The sequence below is a fragment of the Montipora foliosa genome, chromosome 8 (assembly GCF_036669935.1).
Source record: "Montipora foliosa isolate CH-2021 chromosome 8, ASM3666993v2, whole genome shotgun sequence".
In the NCBI taxonomy this organism is placed as follows: Eukaryota; Metazoa; Cnidaria; class Anthozoa; order Scleractinia; family Acroporidae; genus Montipora; species Montipora foliosa.
This window is the reverse complement of record NC_090876.1, coordinates 2,661,993-2,689,492: the sequence shown is the minus strand read 5'-3', so window position 1 is coordinate 2,689,492 and position 27,500 is coordinate 2,661,993. Positions and strand designations below refer to the sequence as shown.

Below are 27,500 nucleotides of genomic sequence, written 5' to 3'. Positions count from 1 at the left end.
TCTGCCGCTTCTTTGCTCAGTTTACTGAGATCCAATAGCTTCTTTTTCACTTCCGCTGAGTATTTTCTTTGGCCTTTCTCGACGACGTGGTTGCCCATCATGTCAGTGTATATGAAGCCCTTGGCAAAGAGTTTGTTTTCAAGGAAGAGAAAAAACAAGGAGACAAAAGCAAGAGAAGCGCCGAGAAAAAATGTGCCACTTAAGGAGCGGGCACTCAGCATTTGATGGTAATCTTCGCTTTTTTCGTCACCTGAAGAAACCCACTTCTTGTACAGCTCACTCGGCCTGTGCATGTGAAAAAAAGCATGAGGAAGTCAATGTCACGGTCACGGGGTTATTGTCTTACTAACACTGACACAAACATTTATTACTTCATAGCACTAATTTTAACTTCGTTATATTAATTTTCCTTCAAAGGCAAAGACGGCCAAAAAAGATGACAGTTATGCGTTTCATAATACGTTTTTCCACGAGTATTGACACAATTATCAGCTTTCAAACCCTTTAACCCCCCCCCCCCACCCCTCCCGACTTATTGCTACTTAAATTTATGTCGCCAAAAGTAACGTTGCCCGTCGTATCGAAATATTCCATCCAGCAAATGGCAAATGTGGGTGAAAAGAAAAAAATGCAAAATTTAACATCAAATTTATTACTGTGGCCTTCTTTTTCATAATTCACTTTTGTTTTTCATACTTGTTCGATCCGACCAACAAATTTGCTTCGTCACTCAATACAAAAACCTTCCACAGGCAATCCTTAATTCGCGCTGACAAAGGGCTGCTTAACTCTCGAAATGTTAGCTTCCAAATCTCAACACTCAATTTATCTTTTTCAAGCCCTTTAATACCATATTTCTATTTTTCTCTGATTTTTTCCGACCTACTTCTGAGCGGGTTTGAAAGAAACAAAGCATACTTAGAGACAGCTTTGGACTTAATTAAAAAGGTAACGAGCGGATGACAAACCGAAAGGCAAAACCACAAATTCAAAATATTTAACGTGTCCGTCTCCGAAACCCCAGGAAAAGGCGAGATATTTAGGGTGTTTCCAGTATTGATAAACCTGTGACAGAAATCTGTATTGCAAGCAATACGGGAACGCGAGTTACCTCACTAGAGCAAAATGGCTCCCTCGGTAACAATTTTTTTCTCTAACCACCTTCTGCCTGAGAAACTCAAGATTGTGGTCTAATATTTGGTGCATTAACAAGAAACCCGGTACAATCCCCGCAAAAAACATCGTCAAACCAAACCATCTTAGAACCCCCTTCCCCTGTGTCAATAGGGCCGTTTATACGAGAGAAAATACTCTGGCCGCGGCTTACATAAGACGCGAACACCCCGTATAAATGGTACAAAATCATACGTTCACGGCTTTCTCAAGCCGCGGCTTATCCTGGCCTGGGAGTTTATACTCGTATTTTTAGTTCCTTTCGCGCATTATGTACGCCGCAGCCAGAGTAAGCCGCGGGTTATTTTTGTTTGTTTGTTTGTTTGTTTGTAGACTTTATGACTGAGATTGTAGCCTCTTCTGAGATATCACTTTTCGACAAGTCATTTATAACTTTCCGAATTATAACACACAATTATGTACTTTAAACAAAGAAAATCAGTGTTCCGTTGTGCGGTATGCGAACTCACTTATTTTCAGCTTTCATCCGGTTGATAACAAAGTCAAACTTCGGTTTCCATGGTGAACTCTTGCGGAATGCGTATGAATACCCAGTCTCCGCAAAAGGTGAGCTTGCACCGATAACTTGCAACCGTGGATATATTGGTGACTTTTGTTTCGCTACTTCATAATCGAGGGACAGAACTTCGCTGATGAAAATATCCAAATTTCTGCAATTGAACGTTAATTAAAGCCACGTTTAGTTCAAACAACAACCTGAAATTTGCGTTTTGCAAAAACACATCTGCAATAGACCTCTTTCATATAATGGTGGCCAAATAGATTATTCTTTTGTTTTAATGCTAATAAGCCTCCTTCCTTGCCTCGCTACAACGACCAAATTTCAAAATCGTTTTTGCTTGAAAATGAGGGCAGTAGGTCTAATTAACATAAGTACAAAAGAATGCAAAGGTGGTCGCCATTTTTAAAAGTGTTCTCTGAAACTTGGTTGAATCAAAATGATATCACCAAGTGCTCAAAACAAGAGAAATTTGTAGTTTTATCGTAAGCAAAAACCTGAAATCTAAATCTTTCTAATGACAAATTTTCAATTAGTGTTTTTGAAGCTATCGATGACGATGAAATTAGCTTTTATTTTAAAAAATATAGGACGCGCATTTGCTGGCCACGAGCCCATGAGTAGGAGCAAACAATTTCCGTACAAAGCCTATGTCACGGCATTTTTACAGACCCATCTATTTTTTAGACTACCTTTTCCGCAAAAAAACGAAGGCAGTTCCGGTTCGGTGACGCTACGACGTCAGGTTAGTTATTGTGATTGATCATCGGTCTCATTCGCGAAAAAGACGTTTCTAAGAACAAGTAGATATAGGTCTGCAAAACGTGCGATAAAAGAAGTCAATTCGGAAGAATATGAAAATTTGGTTTTATCAAACGTGGTATTAAAGGTCGAATTACCACCGAGAACGTTTCGAGTGTTAGCCCTTGAAGAATTGTGGGTGTTGTTGGCTTTTGAGGGTATGGAGGAGCTTTGCCATTGGTGGAAATATGGTTACATGAATTTGTGAATAAATGAATGAATGAGAGGCATTCGTTTATTCCGTGAGGCTAGAGTGAACCTAGTTGAAAGATGAATTTTTCTTCCAGATTTTTGCGGCGTTCTGTATTCCCGCCGTTTAACGATAGGCCGCAAATTGTCATGTTGCGGTGGGAGTAATTAGGAAGATTAAAATGGCGCGCAACTGGTTTTGACAGATCTGTGTCGTTTTTTTTCTACATCTCGTTGATGTTTCACGAAAGCGGTCCACCAATCTTCTCCCTGTTTCGCCTATGTAGATCTTTTTACATAGGTTGCAGGTTATGCAATGGATGACGTTTGCGGAGATACATCTAAAAGTGGTCAGTGACTTTAATGACTCGATTCGGTCCTGAGATCTTACTATGTTAGAAATTTCAAATAAAAGCTTAGCACCGTGTGCGTGTACATTTGAAAGTTCCCGGTTGGTTTTCAGACTTAAATGCGTTCCTAACTAGAAAGTTACCTATGTTTTTATCGCGTTTGAATGAAATAAGTGGTGGTAGAGAAAATATATGTTTAGTTTCGGGATCATTGCGGAGAATTTTAGAAGTTTTTGAGAATGACATTTTTCACTGCAATTAAGGTTTTGTGGATGGTAGGTGAGGGTGAATGGAATTCTGTTGGTTTCTTCGTTCTGTGACGTTTTTAGTGCGGTTTCTCGATCGATTTTGTGCGTGTGGTAACAGGGGAATCAGGGTAGCTACGTTTTTTTGAAAAACTGGCACGTTTGCTCGCACTTGCTGTTAAAGTCGGACTCGCCACTACAGAGGCGCCTCAGTCATTAACAGAATGGGATGGCATTTTTTAAGAGTTGTGCAGTGAGAGGACGAATGCAGCAAGTAGTTATAGGAATCTGCCAGAAGATAAACGCCAGAAGATACGTACGCCAGAAGATAAACCGTTGCCGTTGACTGAAAGTTTAATGTCGAGGAAAGCCAGCAGAATTTTCGGAAATTTCCCAGGTGTATTTTAGAGCCGGGTGGAAAGAATTGACTGAAGTAGTGAATTGGTTGAGTTCCTCTTTGCTGGATGAAGTAGCGCCGACGCAGTCGTCAATGAAAAGTTTGTAAAGATCAGGTGTTGGTCCGTTGTAGTTAGAGAAAAATTCATTTTCGATATAGGCTACGAAAAGGTTGGCGTAGCTATTCGGAGGAATGCTCTTACTGATGGGCTCCTGATGGCTTAGTGCTTTGCCAAACAGGGAAGGAGTCACGAGTAAAGGGTATGGAATGTAAAAATAAGAGGCACACAACTCCCCCACTCCACCCCCATCCTCCAACCACCACCAAGTAAAACAAACCTGTTTTTCACACGTTCCACTCCATCGGTGAAGTTATCCACGAAAGTCTTTTTTTCACGCATGCGCACGAACATGGACCGCATGATGGGATCTTCGTTCAGTTCAAAGTAGGAGTCGACATAACTTGACTTAACAACCCCGTAAGATATCTCGTTGTTTGGGTCAGTTAACTGAAAATAAACACGTCGTTGAAATCAGCAAAAAAAATTGAAATACTTCCTTTCACATTAGCTTTCCTTCTTTTCCAGCGTCCAAAAGGGCCGCGAGCCATTTTGACCGAGTTTCGTATGCTTACCTTCGGATCCCGGATACCAGTGACGTAAGGTCTTGTGTCATCAGATACCAAATGAGCGGTAAGGTTCGCCGTATATGACGTCACGCACATGAGTGCAAAAATTGCCAAAGCCACTGCCATCGCTCGTGCGCTGAAGCTCCGTGGTCTCGAGTTCACAAACTGATTATCAAAACAAACTCCCCAACAATACCACATGCTTCCACTCAAATCAAATTTATCACGATTTCCAGTGCGAAACGACCTATGATAACCAAAGGGACTAACTCTGTCCGCGAACCACAGGATACCCAAGTAAACATTTACCACTCCTATAATACTTATCCACAAATAAACAGTGAACGGTTCAAAGAAAGAAAAATCCAGCGTCTCTACTTCCTTTTCTCCCACAAGTACAAGCAAAGCAAGTCCAGTATACGTCCATCGCAGAGAGAAATCAATAACCTCCGAGCGCGCTTCGTTCGCCATTAGATCAATTGCAATGTCCGCTTCACCGTCCAATACGTCCCGCACAACACCGTTCCACTCGTCTGCAGTGGCATTTTTGGCGCCGTAGTTTCCGTCGCGGACGAAGTAGACAACAGGATCAAATTGAAGTTGCGTCTTAACATGCTTGAGCACGTCTATTGCTAAGCCATAACAGCAGTGTCTGGTAAAGTTCATAGTGTTACCAATGTACTTTTTACATTCTAATCCCTGAAAACAGCCAATAGTTTTGTCAAAATCGGCCTTCATGGTCAGCGGAGGATACTCCACCACTGCAGCTCTTAATATCGGAGAATCTCCTGTGCTTTGTTTCTCAAAATTTGACCATTGACTTGGTTGAAAAGTCAGTCCTTCTTCAGATGTCCACCTTCCCAGTTGAACCCAAACCTTTTCCTCTTTACCCGGGGTTTGAAGATATAGAATTTCGTAGGATGAACTTTTGTGGTTGCTCATGTCATTCATGCCAGCTGCCGCGGAGAGTAATCTTGATAGTATCATAAAATAATTGAAAAAAAACGTTAGAAATATGATCATGGAACTTCTTCCAAAATTAATGTCCGCAATAAATCTTAAGCTCCGTGAAAACGGACGCCACATTGTTCCAACATTGTTCTAACATTGTTCCAACTTTGTCGGTTCATTGTCGCCACATTGTTCCAACATTGTGCGTCCGTTTTCACACCCTGTTGCACATTGTTGCGTGTTGTTGGCAGTTTGTGCACGAAGTTTGGTTAAACTTTTGAGCCAACTACTTCCAACATTTCTTTTGTTCGGTGATCGCCGAAGCGTAGCGTAGCTAGGCAACAATATTGCCGGGATCCGTTTGCACAGGTCTACCAACATTGTTGAGACCACGCACGTGCATTACATATGGTCTCCATGGTGATAGCAAGGCATTAACACTTTGTTGAAAACAACCTCGCTGAATTTGTTCCTGGTAGTCCCTAGTTTAACTTCTCACAGATGCACTCGAAAATAGCCAACTGGTTTGCCTTATTCCCCCCCCCCCCCCCCCACAGTTAAGATTCTTGACTGTTGTTGTTGTTGTTGTTGTTGTTGTTGTTGTTCTGTTCCGTCGTTTCGTTGACTGTGTTTCATTGGCCCTGAAAAGCCCCCTATGAGGAGCGATCAATCAAGTATATGTATTGTACTGTGCTGTGCTGTGCTGTGCTGTGCTGTGCTGTGCAGTGCTGTACTGTGCTGTGCTGTGCTGTGCTGTGCGGTGCTGTGCTGTGCTGTGCTGTGCTGTGCTGTGCTGTGCTGTGCTGTGCGGTGCTGTGCGGTGCGGTGCTGTGCGGTGCTGTACTGTGCTGTGCTGTGCTGTGCTGTGCTGTGCTGTGCGGTGCTGTGCTGTGCTGTGCTGTGCGGTGCTGCGCGGTGCTGTGCTGTGCTGTGCTGTGCTGTGCTGTGCTGTGCTGTTCTGTTCTGTGCTGTTCTGTGCTGTGCTGTGCTGTGCTGTGCTGTGCTGTGCGGTGCTGTGCTGTGCTGTGCTGTACTGTACTGTACTGTACTGTACTGTGCTGTGCGGTGCTGTGCTGTGCTGTGCTGTGCTGTGCTGTGCTGTGCTGTGCTGTGCTGTGCGGTGAGGTGCTGTACTATGCTGTGGTGTGCTGTGCTGTGCTGTGCGGTGCTGTGCGGTGCTGTGCGGTGCTGTGCGGTGCTGTGCTGTGCTGTGCTGTACTGTGCTGTGCTGTGCTGTGCGGTGCGGTGCTGTGCGGTGCTGTACTGTGCTGTGCTGTGCTGTGCTGTACTGTGCTGTGCTGTGCGGTGCGGTGCGGTGCTGTGCTGTGCTGTGCTGTGCTGTGCTGTGCTGTGCTGTGCTGTGCTGTGCTGTGCTGTGCTGTGCTGTGCTGTGCTGTGCTGTACTGTGCGGTGCGGTGCGGTGCGGTGCTGTGCTGTGCTGTGCTGTGCTGTGCAGTGCTGTACTGTGCTGTGCTGTGCTGTGCTGTGCGGTGCTGTGCTGTGCTGTGCTGTGCTGTGCTGTGCTGTGCTGTGCTGTGCGGTGCTGTGCGGTGCGGTGCTGTGCGGTGCTGTACTGTGCTGTGCTGTGCTGTGCTGTGCTGTGCTGTGCGGTGCTGTGCTGTGCTGTGCTGTGCTGTGCGGTGCTGTGCGGTGCTGTGCTGTGCTGTGCTGTGCTGTGCGGTGAGGTGCTGTACTATGCTGTGGTGTGCTGTGCTGTGCTGTGCGGTGCTGTGCGGTGCTGTGCGGTGCTGTGCGGTGCTGTGCTGTGCTGTGCTGTACTGTGCTGTGCTGTGCTGTGCGGTGCGGTGCTGTGCGGTGCTGTACTGTGCTGTGCTGTGCTGTGCTGTGCTGTGCTGTGCTGTGCTGTGCGGTGCGGTGCGGTGCGGTGCTGTGCTGTGCTGTGCTGTGCTGTGCTGTGCTGTGCTGTGCTGTGCTGTGCGGTGCGGTGCTGTGCGGTGCTGTACTGTGCTGTGCTGTGCTGTGCTGTGCTGTGCTGTGCTGTGCTGTGCTGTGCTGTGCTGTGCTGTGCTGTGCTGTGCTGTGCTGTGCTGTGCTGTGCTGTGCTGTGCTGTGCTGTGCTGTTCTGTGCTGTTTTGTGCTGTTCTGTGCTGTGCTGTGCGGTGCTGTGCTGTGCTGTATTGTACTGTGCTGTGCTGTGCGGTGCTGTGCGGTGCGGTGCGGTGCGGTGCTGTGGTGTGCTGTGCTGTGCTGTGCTGTGCGGTGCGGTGCTGTACTATGCTGTGGTGTGCTGTGCTGTGCGGTGCTGTGCGGTGCTGTGCTGTGCTGTGCTGTACTGTGCTGTGCTGTGCTGTGCTCTGCTGTGCTCTGCTGTGCTCTGCTGTGCTCTGCTGTGCTCTGCTGTGCTCTGCTGTGCTCTGCTGTGCTCTGCTGTGCTGTGTTGTGCTGTGCTGTGCTGTATTGTATCGTACTGTATTGTAAGATGGAGTTTCCGGGTAATGGACTCCTGTCTTTAGTTAGTACTAAATGCCAAACAGTATGATCACCAGCCGCCTTCTCTGCTTTTCTTACCCGTATAACTCCCGGCCTTTACTCCATACAGCCGCTTCAAAACAGTTTGTCGGTTTCCTCAAATAATCATGCACGCCTTCAACACTCAAGGATGCAAACGTTCGCTGTAATAATGACAAGCTGTCAATTAACTGCCTTCGGTAGAAATCCTCTTGGCGCGATCGTCTTTGCTGACGTATGAGATAAACCAAGCTTGGGAGGAGGTGGGTATCTTGGATATCACGCACTGCTTTTTCAGATAAAATCCATAAAACATCGTCGTTAATGAGTCGGAAGTCCTTCGCGAGCCATAGAATTATATGTGCGAGTTTTGAGCGACAGTATAGAAACACCACACTGGCAGTGCTTGATTTGATCGTTAACAAATGTTTAACAATATCTTGCTGTTCATTGTCACTTGCACCCAGGTTAATGATATTTATGGAGCTGTTTTCGTTGAAATATTGCAATGCCAGTCCGTACGATGCATCATCGTTCACGATAATGAAAGCTCGACGTTTACCAGCGAAACTAAACAGGTCTACAAGCACCCTGAAATGCGCAGTACTACTGGATGGATGGTTATAAATATAAGTGCTGAATTGTTTCTGAAAAAAAAAAGGATTATGCGAGAAATTAGTTATACAATCAAGAGATGTACTTTTTTCGATGGGGACTCGGAGATTCCCTAAATCCACTTTTAAGCTCCCCCCTCCTCCCCCCCCCCCCCCCACTTCCTGGTCCAAAAAGATCAGAAGTAGGGAAGCGTATGTCTATTATATTTCTTCCCCCTTTTTTCCTACCTATAATGCGTGTTTTAAAGGGGTATTTTGTCGCAGAACTTCGGTCGGTCCCCTCATAAAAAGAAGCATTATTTGTTTTAATCTAATTTAAATTACAGTGTGTCTCCAACAAATATCAGGCAAACCAGGAAAGACCCCCGTCCTTCAGTCCCAGTAAAGTACGAAAAGGCAAGCAAGTGATACTCTTTTCCGCAATGCGGTAATCAGTTTTGAAGGTTATGGCTGTGCGTGAGTGCTTAATTAACAGAAAGTACGTGCATTATCTAACTACAATCAGAAACCCATTCAATCATTTTCAATACGCTAAATTCGTTGATAAGTGATCCCCCACACACCTAAATCCGATTTTATTTTGCGTTTAACTAAAAGTATTTACATATCCACATAAATGGGGACGGATGTATAGACTGATATCTTGGCTAGCCTGCCAATCAGGGCGTGAGAAAAATTATGTTCAATATCTCTGTTTTTAATATATTGCGAAATTTTGAAATACTTTTAATTGATGAGACCAAGGACCGACTGAACCATTTCCTAACGTCCATTTATTTTCGTTTCCTCCAACAGCAAACACTTCCAGATGCTTCCTCTCAAATGTCCTTTTTAAAGTCTGGAAACACAGCAAGTCAATATAGCCTTTTTCATCGCTGAGAAATAAATTCGAATTATAAAGACCGCAGTAACTTGCTGCTCACAAAATGCGTGGTTATTTAATTAACTATCGAAAATGTTCCACCTTTAATTTCATGACAGCTTAAAAGAGAAGAAAACAAAAAAGATTAAATAACTGGCAACTGATAACTGATAACTGATATGACCGTCGACAGAGTGGAGATTATTTATCGATGAAAATTACCTGCATGTTTTAAACACTATTTAGTAGCCAATCAGCATTCAGCAAGAGTGACCTTTATCTGGTTAGAAACTCAGTAATTTCTTCTGAATATCAAGGTACCATTTCTGAATACAAATGCGTGAATACTAAATAAATGAAAAACTTCCGATCAGTTCCTTAATCAATGAAACACCTGTTAGGCTTTTAAGGAAGTTAAACATAGCTCTACGGATTTGAAATGGAAAACGACTGAGTCAACTAAAGGCTCTTCGATATTGACCAACGAAGAATCATCGCAAAGCTACTCCCCTAATAAGAGCTTTATTCCTCCAAAATATTAAACATTAAAAAATGCTAAAATGCTTTCTCAGTTCGTTGCTTATTCGATAAAGTTTTCTCATTTTCCTTCAAATTGTCCAGGCAAAGAAAATTTTAAGTAAAAATCTTTTTTTGGGGATTAGTTAACCTTCGTCATCAGGGAAAGGTGAGATAGCGAAAGCTCAATTAATCGCTATAGCCACATAAAAGTTCCGAAACAATTCGCCTTGATCAATTAACAAACCATGATTATTTGTGCTGTTTAGTAATTAAAAAAAAATGCGCGAATTCAAAATTTAGTAAGAAAGAAGAGCAACAGTGATTTGAAAAAAAGTATATGAGAAAAATCAAAGAATCAGACGATTTTAAATAAGTAACGCCTGGTCGTTTTTTCCTTACCTTGTCTGGCAGCGGGGGTGCTCGATTTCCACTGCTTATGACAGGTATTTGAAAGTACGATGCCAAATGCGCGACATAACACGCCAATTTTTCGCGGTTTGTCTGCAATATGATTACTGACACATTTCTTTCCAGTATTTTCGAACAAAACGTTCTGGAAATTTCCCCGAAAGATGCACCATTGAGTGGAATAGGATTAACCCGCAGCGATATCCTAGTGAGATTTTTAGTGCGGCTGTAGTAATTAGGCAGGGATAAGGTTTCTCCGTAACTTGTTCGGTCCCCAAAAAGCGCAACATTAATATTGATCAACTGTTTCACGCTCTCCGCCGATGAAAAAAATCTACACGTCCAGAAAAGCAGTGGTAAATACTTGACAAATTCCCTGTGAGTCCTAAACTTCATGAGGTTAGAATCCAGCGAGGCTCCCTGTGTTTCACATCAATGAAATGTAATTTTTTAAACGCATGCTCAATTGAGTACTCCAGATTGAATCGCGCTTGCCCATTCTTGTGTTTTGTCGACGACTGCAAATATCCTTGTGCCCTGAAAATCAAGAATGCCCGTGATATTGGTTAAACGGGAAATCAGTGTCATAAACAATAATCACCACAAACAAAGCTGTAGTGAAGTATAGAAAATGACTGACCGCAATCGAATTGTAAACAAAAAAAAAACTGTAGAGCTATGCTTTTTTAAGATGGAAATCATTCGAGACTTGCAAACGCCTTTGCAGCGCTTTTGTGTACTTAAAAGGTTTGTTCTTTGACGTTGGGATCAGTACATGCTAAGTCACATTTGTCTAAGTGGTAACCTGTAATAACTTGTAGCAACGATAATTGCTTTGAGGTGGCTCTCAGCAATTTGCTTCTCACTAGAAGCATCGTTTGTTTTTTTTTTTTAATTTTTGAAGAGTTTTAACGTAACCTGCTCATTCACTTTCCAGAAATAAAAAGAGGTTACCGAGTTCGTTTTTTTCAATTCAACTAAAAGTAGTAAAATACACAATATAGGGTGTCAGTTTAGGGTGTTTCAGACAGCTATGGCAACCTATAAGGTCACAATATTGAGTGTATTCTTTTGTTTCACATGGGACTATAACATAGCTGTTTGTGCTACAGTTGCATTGAAGAATCAACTCCTTCTCAATAGAACAGTTACTTCAAATTGAGCTACCTTAAGTTAAGGACGGTGCCTACTATTGTTAATGCGCATACGCTCTGCGCATCTCCAGATACTCGGGTTTCCTATTGGTGATGCTTACCAATACAGTGATATTTTTGCGCGGTTTACAGCCATCCGGAGAAAGTAGATCTTAGTAAGTACCCTTGGTATCCAAAGAGAAAATTGGGGGTAACCATGCATTTTCAGAGATAATTAAGCTTCAATTCGAGCAAGAACGCCCTACATTGCTTCGTATTTTCAAGCTTCTTGCAATATTATTCATCAATTTTAATTATCTTTGAAAAATGCGTGGTTACCAAAAAAAAAAATTGTTTTTGTATTTAAATAACACTTGACATATTAAGGTTTAATACCACCGGTTTGTTCTTGTAAATACTAAAACGCCTTTAGGACTTAGTCACTTGTTCTGGCCTTTCTTTTGGCCTGCTTAACCTGTTCTATCAACTGCGGTGATCTTTCTCATAGAAATATGTTACTTACCGGCAGTTTAAAAACATGAATTATTTATATCTGCTTAGATAACTTAACGCAAAATGCGATGACTCAGCTGTGGGGTCTTAGGACCACTTGCTCTTTTTCAAGCCATGGATAATCATTATCAATATGATATCGACTCTACACTGACGTTACAAAGAGATGTTTGGTCAGTTCGACCCATGGATAGGCTGTCGCTTATATATCAACATACAAAGTCCATGCAAAAAGTTACGGTCTCATCCGAGCTCAGCTCTCAAGTTTTGATCGTCCGATCCTAACTTTTATATCAAAGCTTATTCATGATTCTCTCGAAGGCAAAAAGCAAAGAAGACTTATAGTTACTAATATAATCAGTGGCGGATTTAACTGAATCGAGCTGTAGAAAGCCCCGCAAAATTCAATCTTTCTAGGTTCATTTATCGACAATCGAGATAATTCCACGGCCCTTTTATGCCAACAGCTGAAAACTTGAAAGTAGCACGTGGAGGAGAGAAGCACACAGAAAGTATCCAATTTGTCTCTCTTGTGGTTCTGGAAAATGCATTCCTCTTCAGTTGACTTTACATGTATCACTAATGTAAAGTGTTCTGCGCGCACACTTTCTACGAAAAATCCAGTTTCTATATTTATATAATTAGTAACACGAATTAAAGTTTGTTGTGTGCAATTCTGATTTCTCCTGCAGTAATGCAAAATTCCCCATTAAACTATTGTTTTGTCTATTTTCTATATTTTATTCATAAAAAGAACCACACATCGTGATAGGACTGATGTTTCTGGAAGTCGCTTCCACCGCTGTCATGATGAGGAATCGTGCTTAATTATATATTACTCATTTACTGAAGCTTTTGTATTTCACAACGATAACCATTTCAAGGTTGGAAACTACAACTTTCAAGAATAACGTTTTTGTCAATATTCCACTCAGTGGTTTAATTTCAAGTCTCTCGTTACAATCACTATTTAGCAGTCTTTCATTTATCACCAGAAATTAATGACAATTACTAAGAAAAAATCAGAGAACATAATCAAGGCAAGGATTTCCGAATACTGTTTCGCAGTTCGTTGCAGTGTATTGTTAGTCCTTGCAAAAAAGCGCAATTATAATGTTTCAATTTAAGTACACACTCCGTAAAAGCTTTCCCGCCGTCGTGTCGCTTCATCTGCCTGAAATCAGTCAAAACATGAGCTGACAACAGCGCACGCCGGTATTTTCTAGAACGATTTCCTCTTTTCCAAAAACAATGACTTGTATTTCACTACCACTTGCCTAGACGAAGTTGGGGAATCGATGACCCAAGAAGTAAAACAAAAAGCGATATTAAAAATTTGAACTGTCAACAAGTACAAAGTCTGACCCAAGCCATCAACGGTTCCAGTAGATATATTTATTTCATTTTTAGGTGCCATATGTTTGTTAGCGTTTACGGCTATTATTAGCTATTATTAAGTGGTATCATGTCACTCAGATGAGATGTACTGGAAAACATCGCCGCGCTTTTTCTACAACATTTGGGATTAACAAAGGGAGATAGGATGCTTTTCAACCATAAAAAAAAAATTCACACAACATCGTTCAATAGCTTTTCTGAATAGAATTGTTCCATTGGCAGGTACCTGCATTAAACTGATAGCTGGCACGCGGATATTTGGTGGAATAAATATGACACTTAATTAAGCTATCCACGACCAATGACTTAGCTTTATCTTGGATAATTTCAAACCTGATACAGGGGCACCCAACGAGAATATAGTTCAAAACAACTTAAACATAGCCTTGTTAAACGTATTTTAGTATTTAAACGGTAGATATAGGCACATTTTTATGCCCTAATTTTTTTTTATCTGTTCGGATCTCCTAGGTGAAAGTCTAGTGATCCGAAAATTCTAGGGATCAAAATTAACCTTTTCGAAAATTTCAGCCAGAAAAAAGGCTCCCGAAAATTCTAGGTGACCTTTTTAGGGTAAAAATCCGTTTAAAATGGGCAATTATATCATTTTTGAGATGTTCGAGAATCCTAGGACAGGCAGGCAAGCAAGAAATTTTACAACAAATGTTCCGAAAATTCTAGATCTCAAATCGTCTTCCGAACAGATATTTTCCGAAAATTGACGTTGGGTGCCCCTGCTGATAGTCTTTTGTGGCCAGGTAATACCGCCTTACGAATTATACCTTAAGGCCTTACCCCATTGATACCTGTACTGATACTAATCACGCGCCTTATTTCATCGGCTCAGGGTACATTTTGCAGTGGCTAAACGAGAGGGTTTTTAAAGTACTATGTGGAAAAACACTTGATAGGTAGAAAGTCTAGAGCATATCGAACACTGTCTTATATAGTTTATGGAAAAACCACTCAACTTAGAACGACCTCGATTCAAAATGTTTCTCGAGTCGTTGTTTTCAAGATCATGCCATCCCTGGGCAAGGGGCTTTGTGTACGTTTTTAGCTATATCTTTTTTTTCCTTCTGATAATTTTTTTAAATTTTTTTTTGCTTTAAAGGGGATAATTTGTACACTAAAATTATGAAATAAAAAATATAGGTCACCGTGCTCCTTTAAGAGTAAAACACCATCGTACCTGTCTATCTCGCTTATCGTAGATCGAAACAAAATTCGCCATGTTCTCGGAATGCGCGCGCTTATTCGCGAAGAATTATGGTCATTCACAACTTCTCTCACGTGTTTTGAGAACTGTTTCAGCGCGCATGATCAACTTACGCCATATTTACCAATTTGAAAATAATGACACACCGTATGCGCAGTACAGGATGCGCAGTGCAATACTGAGGAATCACATACTACAACAAATGTACAGCATTGATGTACATCACAGGTGGTCGACGATGACTTTAATTTTAGTTATTGTACATGGTTACCGCTTTCATTATTTATGGATAAACGCTTTTAGTTCATGAGCCGGCATGGCCTCTCAATCAGTTTTAAAAAAATACTGGTCCTTGTTCAAATTCGCAAAATGCATACAGGCAACATCTTCGCAAAACATTCACAAATTAAACACTGTCAGATTATCTTTCAAAGCCCTGAAGAGTAAGAGAAAGAAAAAAAAACCCAAACTTCCTCATCTCTGCATGTTAATGCAAACAGCCGTTCCTTTGCACGGATTTTATGAAGGAACTTTGGAGATAACACATTGTATGTATTTGGTGAAATCCTCTCTTACCAGCAAAGAGAATTAACCCCATGTGGCCTTTTTTTATTTCTGTATGAAGTCGTAAGATAAGATAACTTGATCACGCAAACAGGTATTCAAAATTCCGAAATTATTTTTCGTCCGATTGAGATGTAACTCATGAACAAAAACAGACAAATTCCACGTTGTTACTAAATAATGTAGCAAAATTGAAATGCATAAATTGAGCATTTTCTTTTTTGTATAACAAGTCCGCCGACAGTCTTGGATTTTTCGAAATGTTACGATGCGCTCTTGGGTATGACAGAAAGGTTACAGAGATAGGCCGTTTTTATACCAGAGACGCATAATCCGTCCAGACGAATCATGCGTCTCTCATGTTATCCGTCTAGTGTAAAGACGGGACGAATGATTCGTCTGGGACGAACTTAGGCAAACATTTTTTCTGCGTCTGTTAAATTTGTCTAGTATAAAGACAAGCGCAAGACGCATAATTCGTCTGGACGAACTATCCAGTTTAGTGCGTCTTCGAAGACGCATTAAAGTAGATACTTCGTCGAGACGCATAATGCGTCCCGTGCCCGTCTTTATACTAGACGAATTTAACAGACGCAGAAAAAATGTTTGCTCAAGTTCGTCCCAGACGAATTATACGTCTCTATTATAAAAACGGCCATTTACCTAGTTTCGCAATTGATGTATAAAAGTAGTTATCGGACAATATTCTAAACATTAAATGTAGCTTTCATAATCGATTGATATTCGGTTTCCGAAGAAAAGCCGTTAAAATTAACAGTTTTAGTACCTTATACATGTAGCAATTATATTTCGCGTATTTTAGACGATGAAATACAAGAATTATATCAGGGCGCTTTTGTCACTTACCTTGTATCCAATCACATTTCATTTGTCGCACCTCTGTTCAAGGAAGGAATATTCTCCACTTGGTGAACGTCCAGCGAAATGCTGTTTTCCCTTAGTCAGGTCAGTCCAGCCGAGGAAACTACATTAAACTACAGTTTGACAAAATATTTCTTTGACGTGAAATTCTTATTCAGGTCTTACCGGACCAGCTGTTGTTATAAGGTATTCCATCGAAATGTAATATCTTCGTTTCATCTCTAAAACTTACCTTCAAATAACGGTATAGCTATCACAGGGAAAAGCTGATGAGAAATTGGAGGGTTCCCCCAAAAAATTAGAGGCAAAAAGGGGGTGTTTGAAAAATATAAACACTCTCAAGGGGGGTACCTTAAATAATTAAAACGAAAATTGTCATTAGCCAATGCAAACACAATTTAACAAAATACAATATTCAAGAGTGTAAAATGGGGTTGAGAGGCCTACATGACTCCTTGTACGTGGTCTGGTTTCTTTTTCCTTTGTCATAATTTTGCTCTCTCGAGTACATATTTTAATTGGCGACTCTTTTAGATTTTAACTCTCCAAAGTCCCCTTTCCCATGTTTCTGACAGACTTCTGTAAAACGGTGGAAACTGGTATGGATCTGCCACTGAAGACGGATTTGCTTATCTTTCTTTCAACCACGGTGTCCAGAAAATTCGGGAAAAACAGAGGAGTCTCATCAAAACCAAGGTTGAGGAATATTACTCATCTCCAGGTTCTCTCGGTGTTCCAAGATGGCGAACATGTCAAATTCCCGACCATGGGGCAACGCATATGGGTCAAAATCCCTACCCAGGGGAAAGGCTCTCTGAGTCAATTTCCCAGGGGTAGCCAGCCCCAAGGTATTGATGGCAAACAGGTCACGTGTTTACTTGGGGCACAGTCGATTCCAGTGCGATCGTGTAATGTCCTCAGCGTTTCGTGCATATTTCTGGGTTTTCTGAGCGCTTAATTTTGTCAAATCCTATCATTCACTATTTCCGTGCAAAGATGATTGACATTGTAAACGGAAATAAAGGCTACGTTCCTACGTCGCTTATTTCTTTGATTGCACTCACGTGATAAGACGGCCATGTTGGTGCCAATTAAAATTCAGTCGGAAACAAAAGGTATCACCTCGAGGCTTTGAGGAAGAGATCCTCCGGATGATGCCTTTTGTTCGGGACAGAATTTTAATACATCGAAAGAAGGCTATAGAAAAATGTAGCTCAAGTTTCGCATAATAATAGGAGTCTAATTCCCAAAAGACTTTTGCGATGTTGTTCTTCCACACCTGACTAGCTAATTTCACACCAAGCCCCGACCTCTGAATTTTAGCACGAGAGCAACTGATGATGTAAATAATTTTGTGCAAACGAGGCTTGGTGGTAAATTTTGAGCATATTTCGGAATCATTCATAAGCCCTATTACACCTTCCGACGGCGTACTGACAATCTTCATCTTTTTACAAAACAATAATGAAGTAAAACTTAACGGGTCTGATAATGTTGTCTGTGCCTATGACTGCTTGTGAAAAACCAGCCCAATAAAGTCAAAAGTCCCAAAATTACCATGCAGCAAATTCAAGTTCGTTACAGTGGCAAACGGACAAAATTGTTGCTGCTATGGCCGTTAAGCCAGAAAAAGGGATTCACTGAGCCCACTACTAACAAATAGACGTCCCGGATTATTTCACTTGGCTTTTATCACCACCACTACACAAAATTAAAATCAGCCGCTTGGCGCAGGCTCCACGACTTTGTTTGTCTCCAATGACTGGATCAGTAACATTCATTGGTGGTTTACACGTTGCTTCAAGGCCGCCACATTGGATGACACAAAGGATAACTCTCTCATTTGCTTCTTTCGTTTCCCCAGCATTTGGATATTTTGTCACTGCTATCTGCTTTCAATCGAGACTTGGTGTCCGTCTGTTCTCTCATTTGTATAATTCGAAATATGGAAATCGAGTTATGCCGCTGGGTTTTTTTTTAAGGTGTCCTGACGCCCCACGGTTAAAAAGAAAAACACTGGACTCTACAACAAACCACATAAAAATGCCAAATCAATTTGGAAAGTCATCGCCGAATAACGAGCAAACACCCAGCCTCGACTGGAAAACCACATCTGAGCAATGTAACTGGTCCGAAAAGTCAATTTATTCATGAAATTAAAAAACCAGCAAACAGCGAGTGTATAAACACTCGATACATTTACAAGCTTAAGGAAGGAGGAAAGATGTTTATTGAACTTCTTCTGCGAGTTTCTCTGCCTTTGCCACTGCTTCACTAATGTCCCCAACCATGTAGAAGGCAACTTCTGGCAGATGATCATATTCACCTGATATAGGAAAAATATAATCTGTTTATAATTATGCTTTTAAAAACAATCTTGGACAAAACTCGTTGGGAAAACGTGACACCACCATAAAATGATCATTCCCTAATTTGTCTGTGTGAGAAAAGATTAAATTCTTCCTACTTTTCCCTCTTTCCCTATTCCAATGTTGGTTACGAAAAGGCCGAAGGCTTGCAAGGTATTTTGCACCACATTACACAAAATCATTTTCCAGGATACTGGCTGTCTTAATTGATTATTGCAACTGGTTCAGAATGTCCAGAGCTGTGGATCACATCTTTTAACAGCCCATAGAATTAAATTTTAAACTCCTACTTTCCACTTGAAAGCACTGCTACGAAAATTACAATCGTATTTTACACTGAACACAATACAATACAATACAATACAATACATACTTAATTAACCGCTATAGGGGCTTTTCAGGGCCAATTAAACACAACGAAACGACAGAACAGAACAACAACTGTTAAGAATCCCAACTGGCCGAGGCAAACCGGTTGGCTATTTACAAGTGCAGCTGGGAAGTTGAACCAGGGACTACCAGGAACAAATTCAACGAGTGGTCAGAGTGGGTCTTGAACCCGGGATCTCCGGATCTCAAGGCAAGCACTCTAACCACTGGGCCATATGTTGTTAACAGAATGTTGTTAACAGAATGTAAAGAAGGCATTTCATGGACTGCTTAGCCAGCACAAACCACACAAACCAAAAAACGGAATCTACATACCATTTAGGATTTTCTTGAACCCTGAGATGGTTTCCTGTTAAGAACCAATCGAAATGTATAAATAACACTAAGGAAACAGATTTATTGGAAACAAAATGGCACAAGCCTAGGTTATGGATTCTGGTGTACCATTACCTTTAAGGGAACCAGCTTGCCATCATGACCCGTGAAAACTTCGGCAACTTGGAAGGGCTGTGAAAGGAATCTCTGAATCTTGCGTGCACGAGCAACAGTCAGTTTGTCATCTTCCGACAATTCATCCATACCCAAAATGGCAATGATATCCTGGAGTGACTTGTGGTCCTGAATACACCCAGTAAAATTAAGTCTCAGAAATGCACATAACATTTTTACCCATGGAATCAATAGATAAGGTTACAAGAGGTTCTTTCATAACAAAACAACATCCCTGGCTTGCTAAGTAATTTGAACTAGGGGATTACCTGTAAGATTTTCTGTACACCTCTGGCAACTTCATAGTGTTCTTGTCCAACAACATTTGGGTCCATAATACGTGATGTGGAATCCAGGGGGTCCACAGCAGGGTAGATACCCAACTCAGCAATACCACGAGACAACACAGTGGTGGCATCCAAGTGAGCAAAGGTTGTTGCAGGAGCAGGATCAGTCAAGTCATCAGCTGGCACATAAATGGCCTTTCAAAAAAAGTCATATGGTGGCAAAATACACATGAAAATAATGTACAATGTCGTGATTATCACGCAAAAATTAATAAAAGTTGTAAAGCCGTTTAAAACTGTGTTTTGTCTTAGCTACACGTACAACGCAAAATTTCACGATGGCTTTTGACCAAAAAACTCAAGTCAAAAGAGTTGGCATTTTGAATTGACGGCACTGACATAGAGCTAACGAATAATTGCAGTTTGTCTACATATTTTAAATTAAATAATATGTTACGTCTCATGATAAAATTGGACTTAAGTTGGTACCGGTAGTAGACCTCAAAATTGCCAAGACTGGAACTTATTTCAACGACAAAAAAATGAAGTCAGACCCAAAAGGAGCCTTCAAAACATTACATCATTCACCTGTACTGATGTGATGGACCCCTTTCTTGTGGTGGTAATCCTCTCCTGCATGGTGCCCATATCAGTGGCCAGAGTTGGTTGGTAACCCACAGCAGATGGGATACGACCCAACAGAGCAGACACCTACAAACAACCAAAGACCGAAACTTGCCACTTAAAAATGACTTATTTTCATTTACTGATGATAACCATGAATCCAGATGGCTAATTTCAACAACTTTATAAAATGGTAAGCAGAATGAAATACAAACTTCAGAACCAGCTTGAGTGAAACGGAAGATGTTGTCTATGAAAAGCAGTACATCCTGTCCCTCTTCATCTCGAAAGTACTCAGCAACAGTGAGACCAGTCAAAGCTACACGGGCGCGGGCACCTGGTGGCTCATTCATCTGACCATAAACTAATGCCACCTATCATTGAAGCAAAAGTAAGGGTTTTAAAACTTGTGCAATAAATTATTGCAAGGTTTCCATAATGACGTATGCAAAAAATTCGTCTGTGACTGTTAAATAAAAGTTTCTGCTTTAGCATGCACACAGATTAACTAAGTGGGAAGTTTGAAGACCTAGAATTTGAATAACCAAGAACAAACGTTGCCTAAACGTCACCTAAGCAGCAGAACACAGTCATACCTTGGAACTTTTGTCTTTTAAGCTGATTACACCAGACACAATCATTTCATGGTACAAGTCATTCCCTTCACGAGTCCTTTCTCCAACACCAGCAAACACAGAGTAACCACCATGAGCTTTGGCTACATTGTTGATCAATTCCATGATGAGCACAGTCTTGCCAACACCAGCTCCACCAAATAGACCTTGTTTCAAAAGCATTGAAACCAATATTACATGCAGTATCGATTGAAGTCACATTGAGATTAAGGATGATGCTTTTCATATCAGCAACATTTTGCCCAAAGGAAAACACCTGTTAGTCTTGTTGGATGGGGTTAATACCTGGACGGTTAACCATCCAGTAATACCCCATGGAGCTGGCGCATTGGTCATGAACCACTATACTGTAGTTAGTGGGCTGTGCTGCAGTCAATCTCAACATCACTAAGGGTACTCTGGTTTTTCACCCTCATCAAAATGGACTCACAGCTAATTACACCTGACTGTGGTGCTGTACTCCGACATCAGACAGGGACTGTATAGCGGCTGCCAGGTGCTTTATGTATACTTTTGGCCTAATGTCAAGAGTCACTTATTGAGCATAAAAAGCCCGACGAGGGGTAGTCAATAAGTATACATCAATGATGTATACTCTACAAATGACTTGATAACTACACAATGTCACACGTAACTAATGAGCTGCAGTGCTTTCAATAAGCACCAACAGCCAATGAAACTTGACAACTACTTAGTTCAGAGGAGTTGGTTGTTGATACAGTTGGTTACTCTACTCAAACCAGCTGCTTGCTTTAATTATAATGAAACTCCTGGATCTAATTCAGAGGAATAAACACATACCAATCTTCCCTCCCTTTGCATATGGTGCCAGGAGATCCACAACCTTGATTCCTGTCACCAGAATCTCCTGCTCTGTGCTCATCTCAACAAACTCTGGGGCTTCAGCATGGATTGCTGCTCGCCTATAAGGGGTTACATGCAACAACAATAAATTGTAGACATTAAATACTATTCTCTGTTGACAATATTTCTAGTGGGAAAAAGGCCAGTAATAACTGAAGTACAAGTAATTATAATATTGAACTAAGTTTATTCATTGTTCACTTACAAATCTGTTGGAACAGGTCCTCTTTCATCAATGGGCTCCCCAATAACATTAATAATTCTTCCCAATGTTTCGGGGCCAACAGGAATTGTTATAGGACCTCCAGTATCCGTACACTTTTGTCCTCTTACAAGACCTTCCGTACCATCCATAGCAATGGTTCTCACAGTGTTCTCACCTAATCAAGAGAATAAGCCATGAAAACACATGTAAATAATCAAAAGTGTTGTAATTGGGTCACCCCTATTACCATTGCTGTGCATTGTGTGACAGACAAAACAACCTGTCCTGGAACTCATTACCAATGGCCCAAAATTCCAAGTAATGTATGGTATGTTTGGACTAAGCAAATACCTAATAGTTGTATTGGAATGAAATGAATTTCATTGAATAGTTTCATTCAATAGTTGTATTGAAATGAATTTTTCCAATATGTGTATACTCTGAACCACTTAATAAAGGGTCCTTTTGCTCCACTGTCTGGTACATTTGAATAAAAGAATACCATATTTGTATTTTAAGATCTTAACCCTTTGATTCCCAAACCACCCTAAACTGGCCAGACTAAAAACAAATCAACAAGGAACCCCTGGGAGTCAATGGGTTGAAGGGGACAGTTTTTGAATGCATGTAGAGCTAATTAACCCACTGACTCCTCTCCTGAAACCACACCTCCCCTCCCCCCTCCCAAGATGTAAAGACGGAATAAAATTTATTTGGTCTCACTCCCAGTACACAAGTCAAAACATGAAACAATCATAGAGAGTGGGGAAAGTCGCGTTGTTTGGTATACATGGAGTGGTTAGTGATTTAATGTTTGAGCAAAAGTTCTTTTCAGTCGTTTTGCCTTGCGGAGCAATCAACCCTCACCTAAATGCTGGGCCACTTCAAGAATGAGTCTCGGGCTTCGGCCTTCCACCTCCAGTGAGTTCAAAATGGGAGGGAGCCCCTCTTCAAATTGAACATCTACAACAGCACCGATAACAGCGATAATTTTACCAACTGCTCCTGGCTTTGTGGCTGGAGGTGCAGTCGTTGTTTTGGGGGCAGGAGCTGCCGCGGCTGCAGACACTGGTTTGTCGGTTGAAACATACCGACGGTTACCTGAAGAAATGATCAGAACACTTCATTAAACTGGTGCAAAGTACAATATCGTTATCACTAAGCGCTTTATTTTACACAATCAACTCACCGGTAAGGTGCGAAATTTTACCACACACCAGTACCACCCAACCATCTTTAATTAAAATTTTTGACTCGATTTGAAAGAGGTAAGTTTAAACTTATTATACACATCTGACATAAAGTGGCACGTCTCGATGTTGCTTTCTTCTCGGGTCCTAGTGAAAGTCGGAGCGAAGGAAAAAACACAAAATCACGATACTTTTTTGTACTTACACAATTGCGAGCATACAGGAAGTGTTTTTGGTTGTGTTTGTCTCAAAGCACGGGCTACGAGGTTAGGTCGAAAGGCAGTCCTTGCCGCTCGACGTAATCCATGAACCAACATGGCGGAGATGAAATAGCGAGTGACCGGTGACCATGTGACTTAAGGTAACTTACGAGGAACGAAGTATTTGCGAACATTTCTCGGCAGCCATCGGTACCATCTCACGTGATTATAGATTCAGGTCTTCGTCACTCGAAGGAGCGCGGGCTCCTTCCCGAAACAGCGGATGATAAATACCGTAATGGCTGGTAGGTACCTTATGTATGGGGCATGGCATGAGAATAAGGAAATCGAAAAAATTACCATTACCTCTGTGTTTTTCCCGTTGGAATGAACACGTGTGTGTGATTTGTTACCTAATGGAAAGAAAGAAACCTGTACTAAATGTGAGTGTTGTATTTCGAAAAGTGGTATGTAAAAATAACGAAAATGGTGGGATGCCTTTCAAAATTTGGCGGGAATTACAAAGACATTGTAGATTGATTGGTCGGTAAGCGAGTTGAATGTTCGGCCGATTGTTTGGCCTCTTTTGCGTATTTGCGTAATTACTTTACAAACAAGAAGACTACAAGACGTGCTTATAATGGTCTATAAAGCACTTCATGCTTAACACCTGCGTATATCACATCCTTACTTATTCTGAGACGCAATACCCAAGGGCTTAGAGGTACAAATAAGTTGTACCAACCTCGTGTGAACACTACAAACTATGGCAAAAACTCATTTAAATTCACTGCTACTAAATACTGGAATATCTTAACTGATAAACTTAGAACCGCACCCAGCGTAAGTAATTTTAGGAACAATATCAAGTCATATATATGTTAGTTTTTATTATGTCTTATCTCATTGTACATACTTTTGTTTAGGTTTATCGTAATATTATAATCTAAGCTATTGTAATTTAATATCGTTGTTACTGTGTAATTTGCATTGTTATTTTAGATTACAGTCGGAGATACTAGCATATTTCTTTGCTACTCTAAAAAAAATCCGAATCGAAATAAAGTTATGTATGTATGTATATGCGTTTTGCACAAGCGATTCTTGGTTGGGAGTATTCTCTACGGAATCTGTCATCTGTTGTTGGAAGAACGACTCAGAATACGACGACAGTCATGTTCAATGCATTCAATTAGGTGGCATGATATTCAGCAGTCAATCTCTTGATTGGTTTGAAAAGACTGAGTATAAATGTGTTCGTGCAGTGCAATGCTAAGATAAAGTGTTTATATTTACTATAGCTTGTGCAATCATGTGATGGGACGGCTTTGTTGGTTGCCATTTTGAATATGATTAATACTTGAGTAAAAGTTCGAAAAGAAATGACTAGGGTGAAGGGATGGCGAAGTTAGAATAATATAAGTTCCTTTCTTTTTCTTTCTTTCTTTCTTTCAGCAGTATTTTAAGGAAAACCACCATGGCCTCCTAAAAAGTAGGCTCATGTCTCCAGCTGTGGGTGTCTTGGTGCACCCATGATCCTCCCCACCACAAGGATTGCAGGCGCACCGAGACACCCATGGCTGGAGACTGGGCCTACCTTATAGGTGGTTTTCACGTTACATCATGGATTGTAAGTGTTTCAGTCAGGGCCTAATAATCATCAATAACAGTATCTCACTTTAATCGTTGTCCTTTGTGTTTCACTGTCAACTTGAACTGAACAATGAAAATACCTAGTGCATTGAGGTCAGGCTTTATGAATGTTGCACTGGCTGCCTGAAATCAGTGTGTTAGCTTCATGGCTGCCAACATTTATGTTTGTCACCCCTTAGTACGCTTGGAGATGTTTGGGTGGAACATTAGGAGGCAGGGGAGTTCACTCTGTCCTTTTGCCCCTGGGGAATGAGGACTTCACCACCTATCACTATCACAAAAAGTGAATTATGGCCCGCTCGTGCTCAGGGTGGGGTGGGGTGGGGTGCTTGAGGATTCTAAATGACTGGAGCATTATGTTGAGAAGGACAGTTCTTAGCTTGAGCTGTAAACGTTAAAGAAAGAAAGTGTACTTGTGTTTTAATTGCAGATACAGAAGTCTACGACATCTTTGATGACACCTTGACGAAACTTTGACTTGAATCTCAGACAATGTAATGTTATTTTCCTGCGTCCAAATTATTTTTCAAGTAACCTTACAGATGAGCTGATTGTGTTCAGGTAATAATTAGTTATATTTGTCCTGGAAGATCATCCCCCTGAATTTGTTAGTGAAATTGACATTGTAGAAGAAGTTAAAAAATTCACCAATTTACTTACCAAGGTTAGCTTTTGAATTAATCACGTTATTGTTTTTTTCAGTACACTAACAGGATGCCAAATAATCTCTTGACTCATGATTTAGTGCTGCAGAAGATTCTCTGACATCCCCAGGACGTCTTTCTTAACAAAACTGTTTGCAAGTACGAAAGAAATGGGATTGAAGCTACCTTCTCGTTATCTTCTCTTGTGTGTTAGCTTAACTCTGTCGTTCTGGATTTTGTTGAATGTTATGTCTTTTTTGTACACTGGAACTGACAGCAATTACAGTAAAAGAATTAATGGAAGGCATCTTCAGAAGGATAGCCCATCTGATGATTTTGAGATGCAACTTGGGGATATTACAGAGGAAAACGATAAAAGTACGATAGGCTTGATCCGAAACGCAGAGGATGAAAGGATTAGAGATGAAGGATATGCAAAGCATGCTTTTAATGAGTTGATCAGCAACAGGTTGGGATTTTATCGTGAAATCCAAGACACAAGGCATGCAAAGTGAGTCCTAGGACATTAATCTTGAGTATTAGGCATGCTCCCACTAGATTTAAGATGTTAATTATACTATATGATAAGATTTTTTAGGACATTTTTTAACACATTTTGTGTTGGGGTGGATGATAATAATATTATCATTTTTCGAAATTGCACAACTTGAGAGGGGGAGCAAGGCAACAGTTAAAGGCATAAAATCACAAAATGAGAAGTTCTGAAAGGAAGCATAAACAAAGCAGGAGGCATGGTGGCCAAGGGCTACATAAGTTTGGATGTGGTTGCTCTGCATCTGAATCTTGCCCTGAGCGCTATCTGGATCTGTCTTGGAAGTCAAGTGTGCACTGAAAAACAACTTACTGATTGCCCCCCTGTATTTTGGTTTCTTAACCCAAAAAAAGGCCTCACCAGCTATTATCTTTCAATACTTTCTAAAGTATAGATGGTTTGCACTTGACATCACAGTAGTCATGTTGGTGCTCAGAACAGTAGAGAAAAAAGTCTTTTGGGAATTTGACTCAATTATAATGCAAAACATGACATATAATTTGCTATTGTTTTGTGCACTAAAATGGCCATCTCATCACATGATTGAAAACCATCTAATACTATACACCAGTAACTAAATTTCTTATAAAAACATGTATTGTTGCAGAAAGATGTTTTGGAATAATAATAATAATAATAATAATAATAATATTCAATTGTGAAATTGTTTTGCTATCAAGAAGATGTTTTTACAAGACATGCCATATTGGTGCACTAATATCTTAAATCAATCATTAATTTACCAGGGTAGGCAAATTCTTTTTTATCTTGCCATTTAGTTGTAACTTGAGAATATTCAACTTCAAATAAACTGTCTCAAGTTGGGCGAGGCTAAATCGCGTGGGTGGGTGGGTCGTTGGTCATTTTTGTTTGAAGATAAAAATATATATATATTAATAATAATAATATTATTATTATTATTATGATGGCTTATAGCGCACAAATTAACATTCGAATATGATCAAATGCACGTTACACCTAAGATACCTGAAAACTATAAACAAAGTGCTATAAGAAAAACTATATACATCATATAAAAGCTAAAATACATCATAAAAACTAATTACACCGTATTAGCTGCCTCAGTGCTTGGTCCAAATTTGTCTTAGGTCTTGTCTTTTTCGAGAATTTCCAGTCGTTGATAAAAAAAAGGGTTAGGGTTAGGGACCCATGACCAACGACCCACGACCCACCCACCCACGCCAATTAGACAATCTCTCAAGTTATGGTAGAGTTACTGTATTTGGTCGTATTGAAAGACTACTCATTCCCTATATCCTCATTAGTTTCTTTTAACACTTTATTTTTCATTCTCTACTCCTGTATTTTCTTTACTCTTTATTTTCAGGTGTCACAAAAATACTAACTCCTCAGTTTTGCCCTCAGCCAGCATCATCATCTGCTTTCACAACGAAGCGTGGTCTACATTGCTGAGAACCGTGCATAGTGTTCTAAACAGATCAGAAGGGAAATTGATTCAAGAAATAATCTTAGTTGATGATTATAGCACATTGGAGGAACTAAAAGGCAAACTTCAAAATTATATAGGTACATTGCCCAAAG

General features: G+C 40.7%; 3 protein-coding genes across 7 annotated transcripts in view; 1 reads left to right on the top strand and 2 right to left on the bottom strand.

The window, feature by feature from the left end:
- LOC137967588 (glutamate receptor ionotropic, NMDA 1-like) overlaps window positions 1-16,083 on the bottom strand; it is an 18,588-nt gene extending 2,505 nt beyond the window's left edge. The window contains exons 1-7 of one of the 4 annotated variants that reach the window (XM_068814104.1): window positions 16,067-16,083; window positions 10,117-10,662; window positions 7,783-8,369; window positions 4,309-5,275; window positions 4,014-4,183; window positions 1,644-1,844; window positions 1-285 (exon numbers count right to left, since the gene is read on the bottom strand). The exon at window positions 1-285 is cut by the window's left edge and continues 2,505 nt beyond it. In XM_068814104.1, coding sequence (XP_068670205.1) covers window positions 1-285; window positions 1,644-1,844; window positions 4,014-4,183; window positions 4,309-5,275; window positions 7,783-8,369; window positions 10,117-10,521 — 2,615 coding nt within the window. In that variant the 5' untranslated portion in view covers window positions 10,522-10,662; window positions 16,067-16,083. Of the gene's footprint in view, window positions 286-1,643; window positions 1,845-4,013; window positions 4,184-4,308; window positions 5,276-7,782; window positions 8,370-10,116; window positions 10,663-10,765; window positions 10,804-14,361; window positions 14,402-15,819; window positions 15,943-16,066 lie in introns of those variants that run through there. The other 3 variants (XM_068814101.1, XM_068814102.1, XM_068814103.1) reach the window with 3 other exon arrangements.
- Window positions 16,084-17,957: 1,874 nt separating this feature from the next.
- On the bottom strand, window positions 17,958-23,249 carry LOC137967283 (ATP synthase subunit beta, mitochondrial-like). Its single transcript, XM_068813804.1, has 11 exons — window positions 23,093-23,249; window positions 22,565-22,798; window positions 21,698-21,872; window positions 21,430-21,551; window positions 20,590-20,774; window positions 20,209-20,367; window positions 19,958-20,080; window positions 19,352-19,564; window positions 19,044-19,211; window positions 18,909-18,942; window positions 17,958-18,160 (listed from the first exon to the last, which is right to left on the bottom strand). The coding sequence occupies exons 1-11, from the start codon at window positions 23,202-23,204 to the stop codon at window positions 18,063-18,065; spliced, it is 1,623 nt and encodes a 540-aa protein (XP_068669905.1). The 5' UTR covers window positions 23,205-23,249; the 3' UTR covers window positions 17,958-18,062.
- Window positions 23,250-23,389: 140 nt separating this feature from the next.
- LOC137968073 (polypeptide N-acetylgalactosaminyltransferase 11-like) overlaps window positions 23,390-27,500 on the top strand; it is a 10,508-nt gene continuing 6,397 nt past the window's right edge. For both annotated transcript variants that reach the window (XM_068814697.1, XM_068814698.1), the window contains exons 1-4: window positions 23,390-23,530; window positions 25,171-25,301; window positions 25,443-25,895; window positions 27,286-27,500. The exon at window positions 27,286-27,500 is cut by the window's right edge and continues 322 nt beyond it. In XM_068814697.1, the coding sequence (XP_068670798.1) occupies window positions 25,555-25,895; window positions 27,286-27,500 (556 nt within the window). In that variant the 5' untranslated portion in view covers window positions 23,390-23,530; window positions 25,171-25,301; window positions 25,443-25,554. The remainder of the gene's footprint in view (window positions 23,531-25,170; window positions 25,302-25,442; window positions 25,896-27,285) is intronic.

Coding starts and splice junctions, on each gene's coding strand:
- LOC137967283 (XM_068813804.1), bottom strand. CDS start 23,204: ATGTTGGTTCATGGATTACGTCGAGCGGCAAGGACTGCCTTTCGACCT. Junction 20,081..20,208: donor TCACTCAAGCTGGTTCTGAA/GTTTGTATTTCA, acceptor GGTTGTTTGTAG/GTGTCTGCTCTGTTGGGTCG. Junction 18,943..19,043: donor GCAAGCTGGTTCCCTTAAAG/GTAATGGTACAC, acceptor GGTTCTTAACAG/GAAACCATCTCAGGGTTCAA.